We start from the raw sequence: 21927 nt of genomic DNA on the forward strand, positions 1-21927 counted from the left end.
GTTGCAGGCCCCACTTCCCGTCCCTGCTTCCTGTCATCATGGCTCCTCATAGGAAGTGACTGCAGCATCTGTTTCCCCCTTTCCTCTTTCCCTCTACCCCCTTTCCCCAAGAACTCTGAGTGATTTGTTGCCATGGTATAGAGCCACCACTAAGACATTTCCTTTTGGAAACTCTTTTTCTTCCCACCACTGGAATTGATCAATGTTTTCTGTTGCCATGTTGTTTCAGATGATTCCCTGCTGGAAATGACATGAGTGGAATGTGAGATACTCTTAGCCCTTTAACCTCCTGCACCGTGCTCAGAGCTCAAGCTTGAGTTTGGCTCGCAGTGCAGAGCTGGAGATTACTAGTTCTCTAACGTACGCTTGCATCTCTCACCGCCAGTGACTCCTCTTCCCTCGAGATTGGTGTAGAAGAGCAGCCACTCAGTCGGCGGTTGCTTCCCATAGGCCACAGGTCTCCAATATGCTTTTTGCGGTTGCCCTCATTTGGCAGAATCCATTTTTAGAATGGGTAATAAGCATAAGACCATGGGAAAAAAGAGCACATAATATTGATGCAGATTATTATTATTTTTTTCATTTTTTTCTGGAATTGCACTCATGTTAAAACTCTCAATAGGGGAAACGCCATTGTTACTCCATCAGACTATGTATTTATGGTGCTGAGCACAGAACAGCAGTAAGTTCTCAGCAGTGACTGATGCTCTTGTGCCCACAGCGTCAGCACTGGTCCGTGGGTAGATGTGAATTATGGTTTAGTTATTTATTGGCTTAGTTGTGAGGTCAGGACCTCCATCCATTAGAATGAATAGGTAATCAATAGTTCAGCGATCCATTCATTTACAATGAACTGCTCTTACTACATCGTTCCAAGCTGTGCTCTTCACTTTCAGCCCCAAAGCAGGACGGTGATGGGTAGGGCGTGTTGAGTTAAATTCCCTTCTGCTGATGCAGCGTCGTTAACAGTGGGCGCCTAAGAAGCCTGTCTCACAGTGGGTGCCTAAGAAGCCTGTCTCACAAAGAGTAAGGGTGAAAGGCCTGGAGGATGAGCCTGCGGTGATCATGAGAGTGGTGAAGGAAAATCGCCTTTTACAGTGAACAGACTTTGCCCAGAGCTTGTCCTCCATCACAGGAAAAACCTGCTCATACATGCTAGCACAGTTACGTAGTGCCTCATTGGAGGTGTGTGTGTGTTTGTGGGCTCTCTTCTGCACCCCCACTCTCTCACATACACACACACACACACACACACACACTCCCATAGGAGTGTGTATGGAGAAAGACACTGTGGGTGGTAAAGTGCTATCACTTTACACCCTGGGAGCCCAAAGCCGTAGTGGGCTGCACTGCAGCCCAGCCTTCTCACACCGCTCCCCTCCACAGCCATTCAGTCCAGCCCTAAATCACCACGTTCACATTTCCCAAAGCCTCAGAGCAATCAGCGTGATTTTACAAATAGCAGGCTTGTATCCAGAAGGGCTGTGTGTGTGGCCATGGCTGCAAGCTAAAACTTAAACCGAGCAGAGGTCAACATGCATAGCTTAGTGACAAAAGCATGGATCCAGTGATCGCCATTCTGCATCCCCCATCTGGCAGTATGGATAATGTGTGTGTGTGTGTGTGATAATGATCTGACCCCCTCTGGTGGCCAGTATGTTGCTGTCTTTCTCATGAAGGCCTGATGATCACATTGAAATGTGACGGCCTCTGGAAAAAACTGTGCGAGTGCAAGTTTTAAAGAGAGAGAGGCGATACCATATTATGTTAGTAACACTCTCCTTTTCATATTCTCTCTATCGCTCTCTCTTTCTCTCTGTTTCTCTCCCTCATTCTCAGCTCCAGTTATAAATGTGATAAGTGATGGGTCCGGCCCCGAAGGTGGGAAGGAGAACGGTCGAGACCCCGCCCTGGAGCTCTCTTCGGACTCCAAGGTGAGCTGAGCATTCACCACCCTCCATCCTTTCTTTTTTCTTTCCTCCATCTTTCTATGATGTTATGTCCTCATCCCATGTTCTCAGTCTGTTTTCAGTCTTCATAATCTCAACAGGAAAATACCAGGTGTGAGCATTCGTCCCTTATTAATTTTGTTCCGGCTGTTGTTCAACTGAATTTTTGGTTTGGATTTGAATCTTTGTTGTGACTCAAAACCCACCCCATCCTTTTATTTAAATCCAGTGTTATATGGTGAATTTTATTTTTGTTTGTTTTTTGCTTTCATTTATTTTGTATGGGTTTATAAACTATGAACTCCCCCCCCCCCCCCCCCCCCCCCCCCACTCCCCTGTCCTTGTTTCGGTTTTCCAGTCATGAAATGTCTGTACTGTATCTCCGAAAAATGCCAGCCTTTCATGAAGCCCCGCCTATTCTCCAAGCCCTTGTCACGGCCCCTGTATTATGGAACACAGGACTGAATCCAATTAGGACGGGGATCTGGGAGCAGAGAGGAGAGAACATGGCTTCTCTTCTGTTCCCTCTTAGTCCCTTCGCTCATACAGGCCGCTTAAGACACAACGTTGACATTTGCTGGCTATTGGAGAATGAAAGAATGCATTCAGCATCCCCGACAATGTGGCCATGAATGAATGTATTCAGCGTTATTGGCCATTTATATAACCTTGAGCATGGGAGCTAGAGAGGAGAGGCTAGTGGGGGAGGATGAGGTCGAATCCTTTTGTCAAATAAACGGAACATGGGAATCACTTGATGGAAGTCATAGTTTTGCAAGGAGGGCGGGTTGAGGCCCATACAACACCAGGGGTAAAGTGTCAGATGGTTCTGGTGAGGAGGAACAGGAGTCCCACTGCCAGCAGCTGTCTCAAAATGACAGGAAGGTAGGGCTCTGGGGTTTAAGGGAGTCACAGAGAGGACACGCTCCCACTGTCTGGACCCTCTCTTCTGCCTGTTTGTATGAGGAGGGATGGCAAAATATGAGAGGGAGGGAGGGAGCAAGGGAAGGAAGATTGGATGGAAAAAGAGAGGGATAGAGAGAGAAGGAAATGGTTGGTTGGATAGCAGGACAGAAGGGTAGAGAATGGGTGTAGGAAAGAATGAAAGAAGGGAAGAGTAGCAACGTTTATTTGTGTTTAGCCCTTAATGACAATATTTTGGGGTTATTCTCTCTTGGGTTCACTTCTGTTATGTTCTTTCTGTTGACACCACCATCTCTGTAAAGATGTAAAGGTTTATAACGCCTCTTTGTATCAGCTTTATAGTGATTAACAAGCCATGTGGTAGGATGTTTGTTTAACTCCCACCTCCCAAATCCTTTTTCCTCTTCTTATCCTCACTGTGGGACCCTTCCTGTGTCTCTGTCTTACCCCCCCCCCCCCCCCCCAATACCTCTCTACCTCTCCCCCCTCTTCCACGTTTTCTCTCTTCTGCACTGCACTCCTGCCCTGCTTTCTGTCTCACTGACTAATGGTTTGTTTCTCTCTCCCTTTTTTTTCTTCCCCTGCGCACTCCTTCTCCACTTCCCTACGACCTTTGGTTTGCCATGCATTATTATCTTTTCACTCAACCGGTTATGGTTGTCTTGGCTTTGTTTACGCCTACTTTCATTTGCACTGTTTTTTTCCGATCCTCACTATGTCTTTCCTGCACGCCGGGTGTGGTGTTTTTCTTTTGTTTTATTTTGTTTTGTTGAATGAACTGTTCCTTTTTTTGGTGTGGGGTGGGATGGGTTGATGATGTCACGACCAACCCCTGTGTGTCCCCAGTCCCTCTTCATGTTCCCCTTCTCCCCCTCCTCCTCCACCCTCTCCTCCCTGCCCCCCACCCTGGACACCATATCTGAGTTGGACATCCTGTCTGACATCTCGGAAGACGATCCGTTCTCCTGGACAGGCGGGGAGCAGATGGACAGGGACCAGCCACCTCGCCCCGCTGCCTTTTCGGACCCTGACCCCATCCCTGCCACTTTCCCCACCAACCGCAATGCCTCCCCCTCTCCTGCTCTTCCTCCCACCCCTCCTTCTTCTCTCTCCTCCTCCACCTCCTCCTCCCCTGGCTGCGAGTGCTGCATCGAGTCCCCGGACGGCACCCCCTCTGACGGCGAGGCGCAGCATCAGCAGCCCCAGCCCCAGCCTCCTCGCTCCAACTTCTCCCTGCTGGCCGCCTGCAATGGCCTGCGGCTGCCCTCGCTCCTGGACGAGGACGGTTACTTGTGTTTTCCCAGCCTCCCTGAGGAGTCGCTGGCAGCTGTGCTTCCCGCCGGCCTCCAGCGCCACCTGCCCCTCTCCTCGCCCTCCCTCGTGCCGTCCTTCCTGGTCATCTTTGCCGTGCTGCTCTCCGCCTCCCAGTCCCTGGCCTTTGCCCTGCTCCTGGCGCTGCCCCTGGCGCTCGCCCTCTGCTACCTGGAGGCCCGGGCCTCGTCCCGCCTGATGTCTCCCCAGGCGCAGTTCACCGAGCTGGGCACGCCGGAGGAGTTATGTGACCCTGCTGCTTAAAGAAAGCCGCTGCCCCACCACCAACCACCCTCTCCCACCCTCGTTTCCCTGCCCCTACAAAAAAAAAGCCTTTGCACGCTCCCACCAGTGCCACCTTGCTGTGTGTGTGTTACCTCCAGTCCTGCACCCTCCCCACCTCCCTTCTGCTGTCTCAGTGTCTGCTGTCCCCCACCTTCTCCCTCTCCCCCACTCCTCTGCCCAGACTTTCTGTGTATCTGTTAACTGTTAGCGATGCCCTGTTGAGCTTGTTCTTGGGGAGGAAAAACTTCCGTATTGGTTTTGCAATCCTAACAATGCAGTAGCGCTATGGTAACGCCAGTGGGTATTTTAGGCTCCGTCTTTCCAATAGTTTTTTTTTTCTCTCAATTCTTTTAAACCTTTTGTTTCCCACTCAAGCCCTGTGTGAGATTGTTGTATAAACTTCTATTTGCTCACCTTTCAGGCCTAATAGGAATCCAAGTAGTTGTGTAGCAAGATGCTGCTTTGTGAGATTTAGCCTAAGGCTTGTGTGAAAATCTCTTTTACTGTGCAGATAAGCCACAAACAAGCGACTATGCCAATGCCTTTTTAATGCGCTTAATATTAGAAACAAAATCCCTAAATTTCAAAGACCTTGAGTTGTGCCACAATGCCCAAGTCTATTTCTACCCCAAGCACTCCTTTGTAATATGAAGATGAACTTCAGGTCTTTTTATACCGTAACATAGAAATGTTATCCATTTTAACATAAAAGTGAGAACCCACCTTCATGTACACAGAAAAAAAAAGAGGAAAAAAACAGTAACCCCTGGACGGCTTGGTGTTCTGAGAAGTGCATGCGCATTTCCTCATAACCCCCTCCCCCTACCCACCCTCATGCCTCCGATTGGCCAGCCTCAGAGCAGAGGAGGGACCTTCCCCTCATGACATCACACCACCAGATATGTTTGTTAGTGTGTATGTTTGTGGGAGGGTGAGTGCATTTGGAAATGAGGGGCAGGGGGGGTATCCCCCCCCCCCCCTCCCTACATCATCCATATCACCTTTTCTTCCACCCCCATCCTCCCACTCCTCCCCTTTTCAAATACTACTTCAACCGTCCCGTCACCGCGCCTGTATAGGAAGATGAGGAGCCCAGTGATGGAGATGCTGCCGCCGCAACCACGGCCGTCGCTTCCAACTCCGCCGAGGTCTGTGAGGGTGCCACACGCCACCGATCCCATCATACCTTGCAGCATTCAGTCGCTAAATACATGTGTTTGTGTGTGTTAGCTCTCTTGATGGGAGCTTTGAGTATAACCCTTCTGAACTAACCTATCCCTTCCTCTCCACACCCCTCGATTCCCCTCTCGCTGTCCGGCAGGAGGATGCAGATGAGTCGGAGGCCACTTTGAGAAAGGTTGACAAGTGTTTTTGCGTTCGCTTGCTCGTTAATTCGCTTCGTTCAGTAGCTTTTTCGTGTCGTTTTTTGTTTCAATTGTTGTAGATCCTGGGGTTCCCATGTCTGTCAGTGTTCTGCTCATCCTGAATGATTTCTTTTCTATTTTTTTTTGGGGGGGGGGGGGGGCACAGTAGAATCATACTGTTTGCTCAAATCTCTGTTGGAGTTTATTTGTTTCATTGTGTGTTGATTTGGTGGATTTATTTGAGTGTGTGGTGCTGTTTTCTTGTGATCACTTTTTATCATGGGATCTGAATCAAGGAACGCAATGCACAGGTGACAGAGGAAATCGTACAATCAGTATTGACCGAACAACCTACGCAGCAATACAGCCTGCTAATGAGGCATGGTCTTTCATCAGGGGTGTACGAATCATTTGACGTTGTGATCTGCCTTCTAATTGACTCCAGCTCTGCAGTGCTTGTGTCCCTGATTTCATTGATGCTTTTCCCTCAATAGTTGGTTCTGTTTCACATGCACATGTTTTCAGTGGCATTTTTGGTTTCCCTTTTGCAAATGTCTCTTGTCTTCCCCCCTTTTTCCATTTTTTTTTTTTTTTTTTTTAACTCTACAGAGCAAGTTGAGAGTGCAGGGGGAAAATATTTATGTCAGACATAGCAATTTAATGTTGGAGGTTGGTATGACCGCGGCTAAAGAAATCAACCTCTCTTGACCTTCTCCTAGCTACTATCCTGGGCTGCCTGCCTCTCACTATCAGACTTTGTGTGCATGACTGTATATATGTGTGTGCGTGTACATGTCTATGCATTAAACTTGCATGATCTGAATGTGGGAACGGGTGCATGTTTGCCAAGGCAACATTTCATTGATTGAGAGAAGATGGCCACAGTGGTTGCTAGTAGCCACCCTCTTTCACTCATGCATCCGCTAAAGTGGTTTATCAAAGCAATTGTTGGGATGGGTGAGGCGTTTGTTTGTTTGTTTGTTTGTTTGTTTTGTTAATTGTAAAAACATTTTTGGAATCCTTTAACAACACTAATACCATTTTCCCATAACCAGACAGGGATTTTTTTCTGCTTTTGGTTGCTGTGGTGATTTCAAATTGACATAATTACTTATGTATGTTTGTTTGTTTGTTTTATAACAAACTAAAATCTCACCCAGAGTGTACTCTAATGTCAGTGGGGAATGGAAAGACGTGGAGCTGTCAGTGTACCCATGCAGAGTCGTTATGACAACTACTCCATTACAGAAATCTGCACTAGAAAATGAGTTCAGCACAAGTCCATTAAAATAGTGATCTGGCCTGGTAACATATTTACTTGTGAGTAAAGGCAGCTGTTTTTGTTTTCAGAGAAAACATTTACAATTCATTGCATCATGTTGAAAGCAGAAATGGTACAATATAGAACCCTGAGACGTCAGTGAGACTATGCCATGTAGAGAAACTGTACGGATAAACTTCATCATATAGGCTATACGTCCCTTGACTCTGAACCAGAGGCCTCATGTTAAGTATTGGACTTCCTTGTATGGGGGGCGTCCGTGGTGTTTCTTTGCTACCACAGACTGTGCCAAGCCTCGGACTGTAACCATCTAGACCTTTATATCTTCCCAGTCTAATGTCTGGAACCAAGTTGAGAAGCAAAGGGGACACCCCGTATCATGACCACTGACAGCTCTACGTCATTGATGTCTGCGGGGGGCTGGAGGGTGGATGCTACAGATCTACAAGAGCTAAAGCCTTAAAGGCAAAACACACCCTGTGACACTTTTCAGCTGTTTGAAGATAAAGTAGCTGTGATTGAACTTGTTTCTTGTCCTAGATTTTAGTTTGAAGAGGTATTTTATATAATCATTATTATTGTTATTGTGATTCTGCTGCAGGTAGACTACTGCGTAATTGGAGGAAACTTTGCAGCTTTTAACTGTCAGTTTATGGCATCAATTCCTAAAGAATTTGCTGCTGCTGCTTACAAGTGTAAGCTAAATGAATGGGAAAACTTATCTAGAATGTGGCTCAACGTTAATGTTTTATACGCTCAAGATATACAACTAAATCAAGCTGCAGAAGAAATCTTTGCAGCAAATAAGGAACGTGGCTCTTTTTAAGAAGGACTGTCAAGCCATATTCTGGGTACATGGCAAGCATTTGTCTTTCAAATTCTTGAAAGTGTTTTGGGTGTGTGTTTCCTTTAAGCCTTGTTAAGAAAGCCTCACTTTATTGATGCCCTGGTGGTGCAAAATAATTGAGGTGCGCAGCAACCTCAGGAATTCAGTCTAATTGTTGAGTTGGATTCTTACATGCAGTGGTAGATTGAAACGATAACGAATGTTGTTGATGAAAAGAAACCCTAGCATTGGATGGTAAATCATTAATGCAACTACTAAGATTCATTCATTCATTCATTAACACATATAGAGCTGCAAAATTCTCATATACCAGTTCTGTGACATGATCATTTTACAAACAAGTAATGAAAGTTGCATTAGTTGTCTGGCTCCTGGAGCTGGCTTTGTTGTTCCGCGGTGTCAGAGAGCGTTAATCTGGGGTGCACCTCTATGCACTCTGTTGTTGTCCCGGCAGAGGTCACGGAGTGGAGGCCCCAGTTGGCTTTAATTGGATCCCAGGCCCATTAATAAGATTACATGGGCGATTTCAATGTGCGTGACCGATTGATTCACACGGTACCCCATCTCCCCTTTGGTAGATGGTGGGGAGGCTCTCTTAATTGGCAAGAGTTATGGCACCACCTGCTGTGCTTGAGTGGAATAATTTTGGCAAGACACCACCAAAATGGGCATCAAGTGAGGCTTGACTGTCTTTTATTTCATGTTGGTGAGGGGTGGTATTGGGGTTTATTGTCATGTTTTACAAACTAATGCATTTATTGTTGGTGTGTGTGTGTCCCCCCCCCCCCCCCTTCCTCCTCCTCTTCCTCCTCCCTCTTACATCCCTCTTTCCTCCCCAATCCTCTTGCATCCTGGCTTCGTATGGGCCTTTTTTTTGTTTTGTTTGTCGGGGCTTGCCGTAGGACCTGGATAAGACCCAGGACGATGTTTTGAAACATCAGGCTAGCATTAGCGAGTTAAAGCGCAGCTTTATGGAAGCCACCCCCGAGCCGCGCCCCAGTCAGTGGGACAAGCGGCTCACCGCCAGTCCTGCCACCAGCCTGCGCCTGCAGGCCCAAGGGGTACGTCTGCCACGCCCGCTTCTCTCTGACCTCCACTTGAACCTGTGACCCCCGGTCTGCCTGCCTACCTACCCTGCACTCTGCCCCTGTGCTTTTCCCACCTCTCGGGTTCCTTCCTTCCTGCCTGGCTGTTCTGTGCCACCCTCCCTGGATCCCTGTCCTCGGGCTGGGCGCACCAATCACACAGGGCCATGTTCTGAAACAAGATGTGTCAATTGGGCTGAAATGGTGCCTCCTGAGGGCTACGAGCAATAGGGGCCAAAAAAAGATTTTCTTGTGCCAGAACATCGTCAGAAAAACCTGGAGTTCACCAGATGATCTCTTGGGTTCAGAATGAAGGTGTATCATCGTAAACCAAAAAAAAAAAAAAAAAAGCAAATTGTTCCTTGTACATGTAACTGTTCCTGGTTTAGCATGGCCATTTTAATTTATGTGATGTGCCCTGATTTCTGTTTCTTTTCTTTTCTTCACATTCTGTGGCAGCTGGGATCTTTCTGTTGAAGGATGCATAAGGCATTAGCAAGTCTCATCTTATTTGAGATAGTGTCTACCAACCTATTGCTTCCTCTGTCAGACAAACCTGTGCCAGATGCCAGAGCCCACGTCACTGGAACAGCACAACTGTTTCAGTCTATTGGTCCCTAATTGGATTTAGAGATTGTATTTTACCCATAATCCCAGCTGTCACAGGATTGCCTGGCAGCGGCCTTTCTACATCAGTCACAACGCTATTCTTCTCTTTCGGCCAATAGCAGGGCTGCATTCTAATCGCTCAGCCAATTACATGGCTGCATTCTGATCACTGTACCTTTTCCACGCATGCAAACACCACTTTGATCTTGTGTACTGTACTGCTTGTGTCTACTGTTCTATTACTGTGATCTGAAGGAATCTGCTTCAATGGTCCAGGGTTCTTCATTGTGATTCTCTTTGTGCAGAGCTCTAGTCTTCATTGCGATCTTTGTTACGCTTTCTCTCCACAATCCTTTGTTTTTCTGCGCTGACTCTTCCATTCATGCAGTTATGTTGAGGTTTTTCTGTTTGTTTTTTTTACTGGCTGTATCTTTGTGTCATTTACAATTTGCTTAATTTCGTGGTCTCACCAGTTTGGTTTCAAATGGTCTGACTGCACATGTGCCTTTTTATTTCCGTGACCTTTCGAGACACTCACCTTTGGTGACCTCTGTGGTATTTTTTGGTTGTTTTCCTGTATTATTGAATGTTTGTTTCTGCTTCAAACTCAAACCCCTTGCATCTGGCAACACTGAATGCTTCACACAGTCATTTTCAGGTGTTTGCTTTCCAGAACTTTCCACCCACTCTTTCAGCTCTGTGGTGTTTCTTCATCCAAATATTCTATCATTCTTTATTCTCTTATTTTCTTGTGGCTTTGTCTTGTGTGATGTGCTGCGTACTCGTCTATTAAGGTGCTGGCCCGAGACTCTCTGGACATGAAAAGTGTGTCAGTGGCATGTCTGACAAACACAGCCTTTTTACATTGTCTTGAGTTATTATTTTTTTCTTTCTTTCTTTCTTTCCCAGAATGCTCTCATCTGTATTTCATGCTGAAAGCTGCCTGACAAAGACACACTTTGTTAGCTCTGTGTGTGGTTGTGGTGGTTGTGTAGCCCACCCTGCTAGCCTTGCTAGAAAGGTCTCTGTTTTAAATGCAGTCATAGATTATTTGTATAGTGCACTTGTAGTGTCCTTTTAAATTGAGCACTCGCTCTCTATTTCTTGTCTTTCAGTCTCTCTGTAGGTTTTGTCTTTTCTGTTTCTGATCTTCACCTTTTTGTCTTTGACATTTTCTCTCCTTTCCTCTGTGGTTCTCTGACCTGTGTAGAGCTTAGAAGAGGAGCTTACCTCCCTTTTTATGAGTAAGGCCAGCTTCTCCCTAGGCCTGGTTGCTTCTTGCACTACCACAATCGGAGCAGCAGAGGGCACTCTAGTCGCTGTGCCCGTGGGCCGGCGCTCTGAAGAGGTGCTTCCTTAGTCAGACCCCTCTTTCTGTCTTGTTTCTTTCTCTTTTGTTCTTTTCTCCTTCCATGCAACAACTAATGGCTTGATTCGCTGCTCTGCTGCTTCCATGACCCATCTATGACTCATAACTAAAAAAACAAGTTCATGTCCAGTCCAGGCCACCGTAGATAGGTATAGGTATCATGATGGACATCATGGTAAATTTGGCCTGACAGCCAACACTGAAGCACTCCTACGACACATTAGACTTGACTTGATGTCACTTACACATCCCCTGATTTAAATCTTGTCAGAGAGCAATTGCAAAATTGTATTTACTTGAATGGCCAATGATAAGCACATGTTGTTGGCTGGCTGCATTACACAGAACAGTATGGTTTCAATAATAATGATTTAAATAACAGAATTCATAATGTTACGAATCTAAAAAGATTGCTGTGTGGTCATTCCACTGTTGCACCCAGAGAATACCTGTTATTCTCCTAGCCTCCTTCTCGATATAAGCGTTTCAGTGTTCATGTAGGTTGTGAACTATAGTCCTGCTGGATTATGTAAGTAAGACTGGCCATAAACTTTGAGTGCATAAATACATGGTTTTCTAAGGTTATTCTCTCATCCCATTCGTCATGCTTGAGGCAGTTGCCTGCTGCTTGTTGGCTTCTCTGTCTGCATTACTGTAGCACTGTAGAGGCCTGTCTGTCTTACTCTGAGGCTTAGAGAGAGAGAGAGAGAGATGGGGGCGGTGTGGAGGTCATGAACACCATAATATCCACATCCTCCTCCTCCTAAGACTCAGAGGGTGCACCTCCACAGTGGTACAGTAATGTTACAACCTTTCCCTCTTCTCCTTTTTTTTACCCTGACCGGCATTGCCCTGACTGGTTTCTATGGTTACCTTTTTATGTCCCACAGAAATCCCCGCCCCGAATGGAGACCTTCCTCCCAGAGAGCAAAGAGGTTGTCAAGGTGGTCTCCAGCCGCCCGTTCTAACCCCCCTTCCACCCTCAAACATCAACACCACCTAACAAAACAGCTTTTCCTCCCATTTTGTTCCATTTCAGTCATCATTTCTCATCCAGGAACATCCATCTCTCATTCTCTCTCATTCTTTCATATTCTCTCTCTTTCTCTTTCTCTCTTTCTCTTTCTCTTTCTCTCTCTCTCTCTCTCTTGCGACCGGGAGAAGTTGCTTCTTCCACAATCATGTTGTGGTCATTCATTTTTGTCTTGCCCTCATGTGTTTTTTGCTTGTAATTTGATGTTAATATTTGTGTAAAAGTTTCTTGTCTTGGTGTTTATGTTTCCTAGTTTTTCTTTGGTTGTGTGGTTGTGTCATCTTTTATGTTCTTTTGTTTTTGTCTTTTTGTGTTTCTGTCCCATCCCTACCCTCCTTCCGATGTCTGGTGTAGAGTGCAGACGACAAACAGAAATCACAGGCTGTCGCTGCGGCGACCGCTGCACAGCCCGTGGTTGAGATAGAAGAGACGGTAATCGTCGAGGAGGTCAGGAAAACCCCCAAACCGGCGGCGGCATCTGAGGTCCCAGAAGTGCAAGCCATGCCCAGCCAGGAGCCCCAGGAGGCAGCCAAGGTGGCGGTAGAGGAGAAGAAGCCCGCCAGAGAAGCTAGCATCTCCTCGGACAGCGAGAGCGAAGAAGAGGCCGAGTACCACCCGCAGATCACCAGCGTCTCCGTGGAGCAGATCAAGGAGGAGCCCGAGGAGGAGCAGGAAGAGGCCGAGCTTAACAAGCAAGAGCCCACCCCAGAGCCTGAGCCAATAGCTGTCGCTGAATCCGAGATCGCACCTGCCCCTGTCACTGTCCACCCAGTTGTTAAAGATGGCACCCCCAACGCCAAAGAAGAAGCTCAGCCAGTGGTGGAAATGGTGGATGACGGTATAGTGGAAGAAGAGATGATGTTGACCCCGGACGAGGCTCCCAACGGCTATTCGGCGTCGGATGTGCAGGGCTTAGGATCACTAGAAGAGGAAGAGCAGGAGCCGCGGATGAACGGAGACGCGTCTCACGTGGAGACTGAGCACCTCCCGCAGGTTATTTGTTGCTCTGAGGTAAATCTTTGGGGGGTCCCCCCTCTCTGCTCGCTAGCCCTCCCTGTGCTCCTGGAAGCTTCAAGCTTACGCTGGGACACGCCGCCAAAAAAACAACAACAAAACGCTCCTCTACCTCTCCAGCATTCTTCCTCATCCCTTCCTTCCCATCCTCTGCGTCCACACACACACACACACACACACACACGTACACACACACGTACACACTCTATTCACAAACATTTTCAACCTTCCAACCCTACCTGCTCAGCAACCTTTAGGTGGAAGATACTCCTGTAAGCATGAAACGGGCAAAGATGTGGCTACTGCCATTACCCTGTTTTTTCCCAATTATCTTTTCTTCACTGAAATATTTTAGCGAACCTTCACATGAAGTTAAAAGTAAAGCGTTAAAATGAACACGGGAAGAATTCTACTACGCCTGCTACTTCTGTTGTTGCTGTGGTTTCTGGCTGAATTTCTCCAAACTCAACGTAGCACTGCAAGGCGTCAAGGCTGAGTCTGTAGCTCCTCTCCCCTTCTGCCTAGCTTCTACAACAGCCCCCCCATCAAACGATCAGCCACCTCATTCCATCTTTCCATCACATCTCCATTAGTGCTTTTTGGCCTTCGTTTCTTTATATTATTTTTTGCTGTTCACTGGTGTGTCCTCTCCATATACATGCCAAGACACATATATACCTATACATACATACATACATACATAAACATACACCCTGGTGATGGTCAGACTACGATGTGTGTGGTATGCCATCTCTCCCTTCCCCTTGGTATTCCCCTGTGGTGTGCGATCGCACCGGCTTGATTGGCATTAGGTGTTGCATGGAGACGAAACAACTGCATGTCCGTGTGTCTTGTGTGTTCTGCGTTTCCAGCTTGTGGCGCAGTGGTGATATGTGTCTGTGTGCGTGCGTGCGTGGGTGTTAGCCATTATTTTGCTGGGGAAATTCATTAGCAAAGTTTTTGCGGACAGGCCTAACAGCTCATTGGCTGTTTTTACAGTGTTTCTCTTGTGTTTCTACACGGTCAAGTCCCCAATTACTTTCTCACCTATTGCTAATGCATGACTGCTGTGCTGTGCTGGCCGGGGCTTGTTTGAACGCTGTAAAGATGAGAGGAAAAGAAACAAACCAAAAAGCATTTTCTCTCTCAGGACCTTAAAGTGCTTAGCACATCAATGCTTTGTTTATTTCTTGAGCTTTCAGTTCTTTACAGTTCGGTAGCATTTTGCATGTGTTCGTTTGCATACAGTGCGGTAAAGACCAAAGACTTATAGTTTGTAGTTGTGTGTTTTGGCTTGCTCAATTTTGTTGTCGTGTGTGTTTGTTTGTTTGTTTGTTTGTTTGTTTGTTTGTTTGTTTGTTTTTTGGTTTCATATCAAGCTGTGCATGAAAAAGCATTGCCCCATTGGCTGTGTAGTTTGTGCTGTGTGTGGCTCCATACTTGTGATCTTGACTAGTCTGCCGAAGCTTTCCATCCTGCAGCGCGAGTGGGTGTGTGTCTGTCTCTGTGTTTCTGGACATCTGTGACACTGCAAATGTCTCGGTGTTGACTCTCTGTCTCCCTGCCTAGCCCCCGGTGGTGAAGACCGAAATGGTCACCATCTCGGACACATTTGCGGCCCAGAAGAGCGAGATCGCCACCAAGGAGGTTCCCATAGTCCACACAGAGACCAAGACCATCACGTACGAGGCAGCGCAGGTACAACACGCTCCATCTCAGATTCCCACCGGATTCCTCCTAAACATCCTTTCCCCAATTCATTCAATTGCTGTAATCCAGATCCAGTAACCCACAAAGTCCCTGCACTGAGAAGACACTGTGGACTAATTAGTCAATTTTTGTCTTTATGCTTTGTGTGTGTGTGTGGTGTGTGTGTGTGTGTTTGTGTGTGTGTGTGTGTGTGTGTGTGTGTGAACCCCAGTTGGACGGTAGTGGGGACGGAGAGCCTGGCGTTCTGATGACAGCCCAGACCATCACCTCGGAGTCTTTGTGCACAACCACCACCACACACATCACCAAGGTAAACACACACACTCTTCTCCAGACACCCACAGACTTTCTCGTTCCATATCTCCCCCTTGGTCAGCGGAGTTTAATGTCTACTTGAAGTTCTCGGCATGAATCAATCAAAATTGGCTTCTCCAGTTTCTAGGTCTGGATCTCTCCACCCATGTGTGATGTGTGTGTCTTGGTGTACATGTGTGTTATGCATGCAGATGTGTGTGTGTGTGTGTGTGTGTGTATTTGTAAGTGAGTGTGTGATGCCAGCCCTCTTTCTTGAGCCAGTGGAGAGAAGTGGATGGTCATCTCTCTGGCACTTGTTACCACAGCTCGTTACGCTGCCTCTTCTGATATCAGATCTGGCCTCAGAGCCATGTGGACACCTGTGTAAATCTTTGCATAAGCTGCAGTTTCTCAGCAGATCCATCAGCAAACAGACACAGATGATCTGGGCTGCCTGCCTGGCTGCCAATGCCATTTTATCACATATTTAAACAAATTGCACAGAGCAGTTTCTTGCAAAGCTGTCCAGACATACCTCTCCCTTTTTGATCATGTGTTTAAAAAGTCAGCCCAGTGGTGTGTGTGTGTGTGTGTGTGTGTGTGAGTCCTGTTGAGTGGGTTCATGAGACTGTGTTTCCACGTGCAGACACTAAAAGGAGGGCTGTCGGAGACCCGGATTGAGAAGCGTATCGTCATCACCGGTGACTCGGACATTGACCATGATCAGGTGAGCCGTCCTTACCCACCCCTCGGCTATGTCTCAGGGGAATCGTCTGATCATGAACAAATTTCATAGACAGTGCCTCCCTCTTCTGGGTTGTCGGGGAAACCGCACCATACCGCTCACTTGACAAGCCACATCTTCCTTAAACATGTCTGTTTTGCTTGTACCATTAACAGACAAGCTTTAGATACCATGCCGTGAGAATTCATCAAAGATTACAGGAACTGTTGTCATATAACTACTCACATTAGTTTATTTCTCATAGTGTTCTTGTTGCTCCCCCAAGTAGAGTTTGTCTCTGACCTGAGATCAGTGGGTCTGGCCACTATTCACGCACCTTCAGTCTATCACCCATGAGTCTATGGAATCAGATCAATGCCATAAATATTTTGTAATCTGTAATATAGATTTTGTATATGTAACATAGATTAAGTATCTGTGAAACCATCTACACTTTCAAAACCTATCTTCACTTTCAAAATGCATTTACAGATACAGATTTCAAATACGAAATGTATCTACACTTTCAAAAACTATCTACACTTCCAAAAACTATTTACACTTTCAAAAACTATCTTCACTTTCAAAATCTATTTGCAGATACGGATTTCAGTTATGCATTACGGATAGGGATACGGATTTCTGTTACGAATTACAAAATCTTTTTGGCACTGTCTTTACTGCCTTTCTAAAGAGCCAATCAGCGCTTTTGGCAGATTTTCTAAAGCGCCAATCAACACATTGTATCCTCTACTGACTAGCCAATCAGCGCTAGCTTGCTGGCAACTGCTGCTGGCCCGCTCATTATTCAATAGTTATAACCTAAATCTGCCACCGCTCTGCCTAGGGAGAGATCTGGGGTCTCCCCCGCACGGTTTGAATACAATTCGGTGTACGAACACCGTGGGGGAAGTTAAACAAGCATGTCTTATGTCTGGCCCAAAGGGCTGATGAACACCTGTACTATTTAGTTAATCTAAGGCTCTGGCGATTCAGAGATCGCTTGGCTGCAGAACGCATTGTAACTAAGAAATTGGTCTCATATATTTCTTCCACTGAGACGCTAGAAAACTCGCTTCCACACAAAATACACAATAAAACGTTTTCAAGGACTTCAGAAAAGGGTTACAAATAGCTTACCCCAAAGTGCCATGAAAAGAAACGAAAATGACATTACAAGGTGGTTTTGAAATCAGGCTGGTCATTATCCAGCTGTTGAGGATGCATATGCACTTAACGGTATACCCCCACCATCACTTTGCATGTGTCTGGAGAACAAGACAATAGCAGTCTGTCTGCTAAATGTTCTCATCGTGATAATGGGTCATATGAATACTGTTCATTGTTAACTTGATTAAATGTGAATAGGAGATCGGTCACGAAAATGCTAACGTTAGCTTTCGTTAGCTACCAAAGCAGATCCTAATATCTTCCATACAACGACAAGGATCTTTGAAACAGGTGTAACGAAGTGTGGAGTGAAAACCACTGACTATGATTGTGCGTTTTACAATGACTTTAATAGCAACTCCAAATATAGGACTTCTTACTTGTGCCATTTCTCGGTCTCTGATCCATGACTGCTGCATACACCGTTTCACTCAACTTTCCCAGTTACCAGCAAGCTAGCGCCGCTGATTGGCTAGTCAGTACAGAATACAATGTGTTGATTGGCGCTTTAGAAAATCTGCCAAAAGCGCTGATTGGCTCTTTAGAAAGGAAGTAAAGACAGTGCCAAAAAGATTTTGTAATTCGTAACAGAAATCCGTAACTCGTACTTGAAATCCGTCTCCGTCTCCGTATCCGTAATGCGTAACTGAAATCCGTAACTGAAATCCATATCTGCAGATAGATTTTGAAAGTGAAGATAGTTTTTGAAAGTGTAGATACATTTCGTATTTGAAATCCGTATCTGTAAATAGATTTTGAAAGTGAAGATAGTTTTTGAAAGTGTAGATACATTTCGTATTTTAAATCCGTATCTGTAGATAGGTTTTGAAAGTGTAGATGGTTTCACAGATACAAAATCTATATTACAGATTACAAAATATTTATGGCATTAATCTGATTCCATATGAGTCCCCATTAAAGGCATGCTCAGGTTAAATATAGCTACTCTGGTCACGGTATAGGTCAGATTCTACCATCAAGACCAGATGCACTGAAGGGTGAATCCCTCAGCTCCTGTTTGATTACTCCCTGAGCAGAGCTCATCTCTGGCTTGCAGTGAGGTTGTAAGGCTTTCAGACGGTCTCCTCTCTTCACCCTAGAGAAATGGCCTCATCAAGTGGCTCCTTGGTTTAAATATATCTTGTGGCACCCGGCCTGCTGATTGTCCGCATAGCAGAGAAGAAGCGCACACGGGCATCCACAGCTGCGAGTCCATGGTCCTCGTCACAGCCTTGAGACGGGAGGCATCGATCAGAATGCCGCCGTCTCCTGAGAGTACCAGGGCAGCCTGTTCTTCACAGTCGAGTGTCTGAGCTGTGTGTCTTCTCCATGTGAGGGAGGCATTGAGTTATCGTAAACCTGAGGAAGTACCGGGGGGTGGAAAAAAAAGTTTAACGATTGTCATGGTCACCACAACTGCAGTCGCGCTGAACACTGTTTCCATAGTAACTCGTGCGCGGACCACTTTGTCGTGCCACTGGATCGCAATGTGTACCTGACAAGCCAGCATTCTCATAGCGTGTTTGACATGATGGTAGTTTGAGTGTTTTTCAGGTTTCAGTTGTGTGCGTGTTTATATGTTTATCTGTTAAGGTCATAAATAGAACATGTAGCCTTTCTAACTTCCCTGCCTTGATTGAGATTCATTGGTCTAGCCACATGAACAGTTTCAATCAAACCCATACTAATATTTCGAAAACAAATAGAAGGCACATTTAAACACTAGTTTGATGTCCTTTTGAGTTTTCTGCACTGTATGTCATATTTTTTTATTTATTTATTTCTTTAGTTTCCCATCATAATTTTTGCTACTATTGTTTGTGGTTTTTTTTTACCTTTAACGTGGTGGCTTCCCTTCCCTTTGTTTTTGTTTGTTTTGTTTTGGTGGTATGTCCCCCCCCATTTTCCGCCGGCCTATGCTGGGCAGGCCCTGGCGCAGGCCATAAAGGAAGCCAAAGAGCAGCACCCCGACATGTCAGTGACGCGGGTGGTGGTCCACAAAGAGACAGAGCTAGCCGAGGACGAGGACTGAGAGCAACAGGTGAGGCTCCCCCTACCCCTCCCCCAGAACAACCCCACCCCACTCCCACCGCCGAGACCATGACCGCCTCCGCCAGCCCTTACCTTCCCAGTGGCAACCGCCCTAAGCTGTCTGCTTCCGGAACAGTCCAGGCCCCGCCCTGCCCCTGACCAGCTGTCAGCCTATCGCCTGGAAGCCCAACAATCACCTGCCATACCTGCCAGATTTTGTGTCCTCTTTCTCTTCCATTTTCTTTCACCTTATTATTCGTCCTCCCCTCCTCTGTCTTGGCCGTCCTATGTTGAGTTAACCATACTAAACCCTGCTGGTTTCCTAACTGACATTCATTCTTTTGTTTTGTTTTCCATTCACTTCCTCTGTGCTCTAATGTGTAGCAGATGCCTCTGTTCTTCTGTTGATGTTTGCTGTTGTTTTTGTTTAAAAGCTTTCCCATCATGGTCCTAATCAAGTGCTTATGCATTGCTTGAGGCAGGGGTCCTGATGCTGTACGTATGCAAGTGGCCCTACATAGCTCGTATTGCACGGCCAGCAGAACTCACAACCTTGCCGGCTGATAAAGAACGTCTCTAAGATCCATAAAAGGACCTTTAGTCGAATAGTCAAACACATATTTGGCCTTCTGTCCTGAGCCTGCTGGCCACGTTATCAGGGGTCGGACAGGCAAGCTGTTACTTTTTAAAAGCTGAGGTAATTTTCTCTTTCTGGCATTTGTCCTGCATAGTTTCTGTGACCTCGCATTGCTGTGAGTAGATGGCAAAGTCTAGTTGAGATTCATTACTGTCCTGTCGTTGCTCTCACTGATAGACATCCAAAAATATACATCTATACATAGATTAAACTGTATATTTAAAACACGCCCTCGTCTTCATACTCTTCCTGCTTTATCGGTGGAAATGTTCTGGCTCTCATGATGTTTTAATAATGGAATCGCCTTCAAACGCTAATCTGGCATCCTTAGCTTTCCCCTGAGGACATCTCCACTGAGCCATGAACAGGAACCCGCTCCAGAATCTGAGCAGGGTCCCTGAAACTCATCTGATTTATCACAGCAATAGAGCGGCCGTTCTGCGCTGGCTGGAAAGAAGGTTCTGTAGCGATCTGCCGATTTTACAGATAACAAGATCACCGCTTAGGCCCCAGGATAGCCCATATGTACTTGCAAAATTGTCTGGGTAAAGACATCCAGTATAGCACTCTGTCTCCCTCAATAGTATAACTCCACTTATGCAGAAGTGTTTGGCCAACCATAAGTAATTTGATTTAATGACAGAAGCGTTATTTTAGTTGGTTCTGGAAAGACAAGAGGAGGTGTGAGGAACAACAGTTGAAATATTTGATTTCTTCAGGTCTTTCTTATTCTTTTTCTCCTTTCTGAGAGAGGAACACTAGAACTTGTCTGAAAGCTGGACCGTACTCTCATCTGTCAGTTTTGCTCTCTCTTTTCCCTTCTCTGCCTGTTATTCTTTCTTTTGCTATTTATTTTTCTCTTGCTGTCTGTCTCTGATCTGACTTGGACAGTCTTTTAAAATGGCTTCTAACTAGACAGCGCTGTGGTTCGCGTATAAATACCTCGCCTCTCCAAAGAAACGGCTGTCTACAGAAGTATCTTGCATTGCTTTTATCAGTGCTGTCAGGCTGTGCTCGTTCCTGTTTCCTCTCCAAGCTTCTCCTTTCCATCAGCCTCAGAAAAATGTGGCGGTCATCAGATATTTGTTCGATAAACAAGATGGGGCTATGGATGATTTCCTCGCAATTGTTTAAGGCATCCAGCCAATAATATAAATATAATATGTACTTTGAGTAAAATAATGTTTCTGTAATTTCACTCCCATCTCGGTTCCCCTTCCTTTGGCAGAGTTGAAGAATTCCAACCACCCCCATCCCGCCCCAGCCCCCAGCAGTGATACCGTTCTGGAGTAAGATGGAGAGCGACTTTCTGGATACTTTGGAGAGAGGAATGAGATGCCGAGCTGACCTGTCTGTGCGTTGCACACTTTCATCTGTCGATTTTTATTTTTAATCATTCTGAAACAAAAACCACTTAGCTAACATTTGTAGCGTGTTTTTATTTTCTAGTGCTACACCCCGCCCCCCCAACCTTCTTCCTTTTTATTTTCAAAAGAGTCTACCATTATAAAAGCCAGATAGGGTTTTACGTAAGTGGTTATTTTTTATTGTTGTAGTATTCACCACATTCCTAGTGTGTACAGTGTGGGGGGGGGGGGGGGGGGGGGTCATGTATTGAAGGGGAAAAAACAAACAAAACAAAAAATACAAATGAAACAGCATTTTTACAATTCATCGCTGGATTCACAATGTTGGACTTTTTTTAGAGTGACTGAGCTGACAAGCTAGCTTTGGACTTGGTTTGGTACAGTATGGTATTTTTTGTTGGGCCAAGCAATTTTTGTATCTTTTTTTTTTTGGGGGGGGGGGGGGGGGGGGGGGGGGAGGGAGGGACACAAAAACATAGCTTCCTGAACATTTCAGTCATTGGTGTGTTTCCAAGGGACCCGCTAAAATGACGGAGCACTGTGTCATTTTGTACATTTGCACTACAGTGCCAACAACATTATCTTTCTATGCAGTTGAGGAATAACAAAAGCTTAAAAACATTCCACATCAGGGAGGTGCTTCCACAAATACCTCCCTCTGAAACAAAACAAAAACAAGTAATTGTTTGAAAAAAAATGATGGGGTAAAAAAATCATGAAACAAAGTAGGCAGCTTGGAAACTTTTTTTTTTCTTTTTCTGTAATTATCTGGCTTCTTTAATCAGATATATATTTGTAGAATTTTTTTTTTTATCTTTTAAACTGTCTTTATCCGTAAAACCTATATAGATGTCAATGAGATGGGTTTGTTTTTCCTCTTAAATATTTTTTAATATATTTCGTGGGGATCTTTTTTGACTAA

At 45.7% G+C, this 21927-nt stretch overlaps 1 protein-coding gene across 6 annotated transcripts in view; it reads left to right on the forward strand.

Annotated features, from left to right (window-relative positions):
• epb41l2 (erythrocyte membrane protein band 4.1 like 2) overlaps nt 1-21401 on the forward strand; it is an 82533-nt gene extending 61132 nt beyond the window's left edge. For 3 of the 6 annotated variants that reach the window (XM_080832663.1, XM_080832662.1, XM_080832661.1), the window contains exons 12-21: nt 1840-1934; nt 6443-6502; nt 8865-9023; nt 11916-11969; nt 12413-13069; nt 14642-14770; nt 14994-15092; nt 15723-15803; nt 18898-19011; nt 20867-21401. In XM_080832663.1, coding sequence (XP_080688789.1) covers nt 1840-1934; nt 6443-6502; nt 8865-9023; nt 11916-11969; nt 12413-13069; nt 14642-14770; nt 14994-15092; nt 15723-15803; nt 18898-19002 — 1439 coding nt within the window. In that variant the 3' untranslated portion in view covers nt 19003-19011; nt 20867-21401. The remainder of the gene's footprint in view (nt 1-1839; nt 1935-6442; nt 6503-8864; nt 9024-11915; nt 11970-12412; nt 13070-14641; nt 14771-14993; nt 15093-15722; nt 15804-18897; nt 19012-20866) is intronic. The other 3 variants (XM_080832665.1, XM_080832664.1, XM_080832666.1) reach the window with 3 other exon arrangements.
• Nucleotides 21402-21927: the final 526 nt, after the last annotated feature.

This window comes from Sprattus sprattus, assembly GCF_963457725.1.
Source record: "Sprattus sprattus genome assembly, chromosome: 2".
Classification (NCBI taxonomy): Eukaryota; Metazoa; Chordata; class Actinopteri; order Clupeiformes; family Clupeidae; genus Sprattus; species Sprattus sprattus.